This window comes from Protopterus annectens, chromosome 13.part0 (assembly GCF_019279795.1).
Source record: "Protopterus annectens isolate FY-2018-M chromosome 13.part0, PAN1.0, whole genome shotgun sequence".
Taxonomy (NCBI): domain Eukaryota; kingdom Metazoa; phylum Chordata; order Ceratodontiformes; family Protopteridae; genus Protopterus; species Protopterus annectens.
Genome location: NC_056747.1, coordinates 494,955,908 through 494,962,724, shown reverse-complemented (window position 1 = coordinate 494,962,724; position 6,817 = coordinate 494,955,908). Strand labels below are relative to the sequence as shown.

General features: G+C 43.0%; 1 protein-coding gene across 1 annotated transcript in view; it reads right to left on the bottom strand.

Moving 5' to 3' along the window:
- Positions 1-295: 295 nt before the first annotated feature.
- The window catches only part of LOC122787922 (kinesin-associated protein 3-like), an 815,339-nt gene continuing 808,817 nt past the window's right edge, over positions 296-6,817 (bottom strand). Inside the window, exon 8 of the mRNA XM_044054849.1 lies at positions 296-456. Coding sequence (XP_043910784.1) covers positions 296-456 — 161 coding nt within the window. The remainder of the gene's footprint in view (positions 457-6,817) is intronic.

The window sequence follows — 6,817 nt, the reverse complement described above, 5'->3', positions numbered from 1 at the left end:
AGTGGTTGTTTCATTCCAATTCACTTTGCAGAATTCAGGGAGTATTTATCCTTACAGATAAGAAAGGCTGTTAACATAAGAGACAAGAGAGTTCAATTTCACATCACATTGTTTCTTCAGCAAATGTTAAGGATCATGGTAAATGTATACATGTAGAGCACAGCCCTTACTGCAGCCTACTCAAATCTTACAGGTGCAACAGAGTTTTACCATCAAACTCCATTCTGTACTTACTCTGCATCTGAGCACTTACCTGAACTGCTTGACAATGCTCCTCTTTTAGCAGATACACAGTTTAGCCACATGAGCAATGATATGCATTTGCATTCTTGTCAGGCCTAAACTTTGAAAGGATACGTGTTTCTCTGATGATGACATCCCTAGTAGACTCCTGATAAACCGTTACATAAAATACATATGCAATTTGGCATACAAATTCGTCGTCCTTCTGGTGAGCTGAGAAAACAGATAAACAGACAAGCTCAGATACATGTTCTGAAGGCTCTGTTGAACAGTCTCCCAAATCTATACAACTCATTACTCTAAACTCCCTTGAAATAGTTCCTAGAAATCTACAATCAATCCCAGAAAACTAAAGGTGTGTCAGAATATACTGTAAATAATGTATCAGTTGATTCTTGAAGGGACCTTCCTTGGTGGGTTGACAAAATGATATTCATCCTTCCTTCAACTCTACTTAAACAGAAGTTAAGTATTTACAAAAAACTGTATCAGACGGTGGGCAGGTTGTCGAGTCAGACAAGTGCAACCCAAAGATACAATATGCAATGCATTTTATCAACTTTGTTGTTCACAGCAACTGTAAGATAGCCATTCAAATGGAATATTCAGATGAAATACTAAATGCTAGCTGCCTAAAGTATTCTAAGCTAATGCAGTCCGAACATTTCTCATCAGATTGCCTTCTGTAAAATTCCCACAAGAGCAACAAACAAGCTCTTCTAAAACACCAGTGATCAAGTATTACATGTACAGGAGATATTTGTCCATCATCACTCAAGCTGCCTGTTACATATTTGCAGCTAGAAAGAAAAAAAAACATTTTTGTCAATATCAGACAAAGTCAGAAAATACAAGTGCATCCAGCAGATGTCTGTGCATGTATGGGGGTGTAAGCAGTCAGAACAAATGAACATGAAGGCAATATAAGGATTGCCTCACTTTACGGATTAACATACAGAATAAGCACTGATGTCATGATAAAACCTTAAGCTGATGAAGTCATGTTTTAAGGGCTCTGAGGCTTGCAGTCAGTATTGGAAGTGAAGATTCAGGTAACATAAGCAGGCACACAAGGATAATCCACAAGTGCAAAGTTTAAATCCTATATGATATAGCATAAGGGAATTCAGGTCTATTTCCGAGTAAGGTGACAGAAATAATGGAAGAATGCATAGTAGTCTGGTTTAGTACTATCCCACAAACCAATAAGTAGTCTAGAAGACTGTAGATGATGCTTGGGTTATCAGTCTACTTTCAATGTCGACACCAGGTGGTAGAAAAGCATTCTAGTCCATGGAAGACATATACCTAAAGGAAAAACAATCCCCGACAACTGTACTTGAGGTCATGGCTTATATGCTAAATGGTGGGTCAGAGAAATAGAAATGACCCTTCTTTATGAAATAAACTGAAGTCATTCATATAGAACAACAGTCACAGTCATTCATATAAAACAGTCATACACTAAACATACATACAGTGGCACTGGCAATAATATCCTTTTAGCTCGCCAATATGCCAAAAAAAAAAAAAAGAATTTATGTCTTACTATAATGTCCCATATGTGTTGTCGATCTTCATTTATACTTGACAGTGGGTTCGGTTTGAGCTAAGCTCTACCCATAATGCTCCTCGCAGGAATACCTTAGATCGAGTTTGCATACAATAGTGACAGACATAAAATAGCAGAAAAGAGACCATATCTGCATCACTAATTGAAAATCCAATGTCAGGAAAGGATCCAATCCACCAAGAAGCAGAAGGGCAGGGGAAAGGAGGGTGGGTATGTCAAGGATAAATGAAGATCAACAACACAGATGGAACGTTATGGTAAGAAATAACTTCTTTATCTGATGTTGTCAATCTCCACTTACTCCTTGACAGTAGGACAGAGTCCCTAGATACCTAAACCTTGTGAGGTCTCATGGAAGGATATTCCTGAGGACCATCGAGCTGAAGAATGCTCATCCCCTAGAGACCAGATCCAGTTTGTAATGAGTAATAAACATATGTGGAGATGCCCATGTAGCCACTACACAAATATCATCTATATAAGCTCTAGAATAGAAAACTGCAAACATGGCTACCACTCTAGTAAAATGTGCTTTAACAGGCCTTTGTTGTGGCAGATTCTTTTTGTCGTACACAAAGGTAATACAGTCCCTTAGCCATCTAGTCAAATTTACTTTAGAAACTGGTTTCCCCAAAGCAATTGTCTATGCACTTATAGTAAATGTAGACAATGTTCACCTTTATTTGAAAAGCTGGGAAAGAAAACTGGGAGTTGTGCAGTTTGGTTAAGGTTTGTTTTGGATACTATCTTTGGTAAAAAGGAAGGATTTGTACACGAGGAGACCCTGTCTTTATGAAAAATTAGATAAGGAGGTTTGCAGGATAAAGCTCATATCTCAGATATCCTCCTTGCAGAAGTAATAGCTACCAGGAATAAAGTTTTCAAGGACAAGAACTTTACATCACAATTTGTGGAAGGTTCAAAAGGGGGATAAATTAGAGACTGGAGTACCAGATTCAAGTCCTAAGGCTCAGAGGGTTCTTTACATGGAGGTCCGAGCATTAAGGATCCTTTCAGAAAGGCTTTTCAAAGCTTGTAGGACATTAGGAATGTGCCATTTAAACCAGAATGAAAGTTAGAGATTGCAGCTACATGCACTCGAATCATCAAGGTTGAAGCTCCTGCTTCAGAAAGCAAAGTCAAGAACTCCAGGACTTGATTGAGTGACATCAAGTAAGGGTCAATGTTAGTCTCTGATGCCCATGTAGAAAATTTGTGCCATTTGTTAAAGTACAGTTTCTTAGTCACAGGTTTGTGGCAGGTCAGAACGATTCGTTGAACTGGGAAAGTGAGAAAGGAATGCCAGGCAATCATTAAACTGGAGAAGGTACATAGTGAGCTTGAGGTTCTGCAGATTCGGATGAACCAGTCTATCTGGATGGGACATTAGGTCTGGAGCTGGGTCAAGAGTCCAAGGTTTCCGAATTAGATGGGGCCAAAGAAAGGGAAACCATAACTGTTGAGGCCAGAATGGGGCAATGAGAATTATTCTGTCCTTTGACCTGTTGGCTTTCCTCAGAAAATGGGATATTAGGGGAATAGGGAGAAATCATAGATAAGATCAGAGGGCCAATCGTGTAGGAGAGCATCTCTTGGTGACACCCGCAGAGGGGGATCAGGGCAAAGTAGCTGCTGTACTTAATGTTCAGGGGTGATGCAAATGGGTCACTGCAAGGCTGGCCCCAGTGATGGAATATCTTTTCCGCAACCAGTGGGTTGAGAGACCACTTGTGAGGCATTAGAATACATCTGCTCAGTTTATCCACAATCACACTGGAGCTCCCCGGAATATGAGTCACTATTAGAAAGCAGTTGGATGAAATTGCCCATTGTCAAACTCTGAGAGCTTTTCAACAGAGAGGATAAGATCTGGTTACCCCTGCTTGTTGCTGTACCAGACTACTGACATGTTGTCTGCTTGAACTGCAATCGTTCCTGGGGGAGGGTTTCTTGGAATGCTTGCAATGCTAACAGCACTGCCCTTATCTCTAAAATAATGATATGCAAGTTGGCCTCCAAATGGGACCAAGTGCCTTGGACTGTCTTTTCCAGATAATGCCCCCCACCTTATCTGGGATGTATCCTTGATCACTATGGCCTGGAGGTGAAGGGGAAGAAAAGGTCTGCCAGCCAAAATCTCTTCTGAATGAAGCCACCAACTCAGATCTCTCTTGCATAAGTTGGTTATCATTACTGGATAGGACATATGTTGATTTAGTAAGGACCATTGGGATGCCAGAAGCCATTGAAGAATCACCATGTGATATCTCACAAGCAGAACCAAAGTGATGGAGGCTGCCACAGACCCTAGTGCTTGAAACAGCAGCCTTGCTGGAACTTTTTTGCTTCAAATAATTTGACTGATCTGCGATCTTATTCTTTGCACTCTTTCCAAAGGAAGGGAAGCAATGTTTGTGTATGTATTCAGCATTGCTCCTATGAATTCTAATTGTTGGGTTGGCTGTAGGTGTGATTTTTTCATAATTTACACTGATTCACAGTGATGAGCAAATCTGAATGACATTGTCTCTGCAGGTAATAGTAGATGCCTGGTCGGAGCAGTGAGGAGTCAGTCATTTAGATATGGAAACACACAGAATCCTTGAAGTCTGAAGTGAGCTGCTACCACTGCCATGCATTTGGTGACCACGCTGGGGGCTGTGGTGAGACCAAAGGGCAGGGCTCTGAATTGGTATTGACTGGCTCCCAGCTGGAAGCACAGAAATCTTCTGGATTGCTTGTGATAATACACATCCTGAAGATCTACTGAGCACATCCAATCGTCTTTCCCTAAAAGGGAGAGTATAGACTGTACCGTGACCATCCGGAATTTGGACTGAACAGATCTGTTCAACTTGCTGAGATCCCAAAACTGGTCTCCAGTACCCTGTTTTCTTTGGCACTAAAGAACCCTGAGTAACATCTGCATCCTACCTGGTCTGGTGGGACTGCATGGATGACCCTTTTGATGAGCAGTTTTTGAATTTCTAAGACTGCTGCATTTTTGCGACTGGGTGGGACGTCTAGGATTCTTTTCAATTTCTTGGGCTCTTCTGAGAAATGGATATTGTAACCTCTGGTTATAATCCTCTGCATCCAATTGTCTGATGTTATCTGTAGCCAGGCAGTTTGGTGCAGGGATAATCTTCCCCCGACTGCCTTCAGAGGATGACAACTGGGCCTCCTTTTAGGAAAGCTGATAGGAGTTACCAGGAAAGAAATCTCTGGAACCCTGACTCTGTGGGCCACATCTGCCTTATGAACGGCATCTTCCATTATTACTTCCCCTCTGCCCTGGGGGAAGTCATTGCCATGTGAGTCCTGGAAAGGCCACTGGTTCTTCTTGAACCATAGCCTCTCACTTCTCTGATTCGTGGAGTAAGGCCATTGAGGAGTGGAGAAGCGTACGCCCATGAAAGAAAGTCTTTCCATCTTTCTCACATCTGGCTAGAGTGTCTTTAACTTTGGGACCAAAAAGGGATGCTCCATCAAAGGAAGCGTTGACAAAAGAAGACTTAAATGGCTCCACAAACTCACATAAGCGCATCCAGGCATGACGTCTAATGGTTATTCCTGAACCCGCTGCCCTCATCGTCCCTTCATCAGCATGCAAAATTAGTCTCATGTACGAACTGGAAATTTAATCTAGGGTTGCTAGCTGAGAAGTTAATTTGTCTTGGACGTCTTCAGCTACTGCTCCTTTGAAAGTATCTGATAGCTGTTTTATCAGATCCCTTTGAAGTCTTGTGCAATGTGCCATGCAATTCAAGGGCCAGAGTGCAAAGGTGAATAAAGCATATAGGTGCTTCCCAAATCTATCCACCATCCACTCCTTAAGAGGATGGAGAGTAGGACTTTCATCAGCAAGTTCCTTCTTAGTGGCTGCCACTATCACCATGGCATCTACTGGTATTCCCTTTGCCCAGTGTTGCTGATCTTGAGAGGCTAAGATCTGGTCTGGTCTCTTTGGAATTGGCTCAATGGAGTCTGGTACTTTCCATGCCTGCTGAGCAATCAATTTAATAAGATCATCAGCAGACGGAGAGATCCAGAAGGTAGACAGTTGGGCAAGAAAAAATTCAAGATTTACTGATTCCTCTGAGGAAGGCTGGAGGGAAGCCCAGCCACCCCTCTGTTTTAGGATTTCTAGAATGTCTCCAAAGGAGACATCTTCCGGGGGTGACACTGAGGAACCTTTCCCTTCATTGAAATCAGTATCTTCAGTGTAAGAATCTTCAGGAGAGTCTAAGTGCTTCCTCTTACACTTTCTCTTTATGGGTACCTCCTTGGTGGGATGGGCTGGTGAGGTATTCTGAAGAAGACATGACCACCATGGTTAAATCCTGAGTCTTCTGTGCCTGCTGTCCAAGGGTAGAGACTGAAGGAAGCTCCAGTCGAGGGGAAGGGCAAAATGCCTGGTCCAACAAGGGAGGTATAGACTGACTGCCCACAATGGACAAAGCCCTCTCCCTAGCCTGGAAGGCAGGCTCCCCACTGGGGATGGGAGCCCAGAACTGAAATAGACTCCTTTGGAACTGTGGTCCTACCCCGCACCGAGGAAGCCGCGTCTGAAGCTGAAGTTGATCTTACATGTGCCAAACCACCAATGGCATGGACAGCTCAGAAAAAGCCAGAGTGGAACCATGCCCCCCGGAACAGACAATGAAGCTTCGACCCTGGGAGGTCTCTGGGTCTAAAAACCCCAAAGAACTCAAGGCAGTTACTGGTGCAAGAGAAGAATGTTTGACTGGCACCGAAATAGTCAAGGCCGGAAGGGTCGGTACTGGAGACTCCAAAGACTCAGCTGGAGTTGGAGGTGGCACAAAACCTGGTGTGTAAATGGTAAAGCTCCAGAGCTACATATGGTGGGAACCGAAGAAGAAGGTAACCTTCGCCGTTAGGAGTGGGTCCACCAATCTAATGATATCAGATTCAGTTAAGCTCTTGGTGGATTGGACCGAGGAAACTGAAGGAGACCAGGGAGAAGGTCTATCTAGAAAA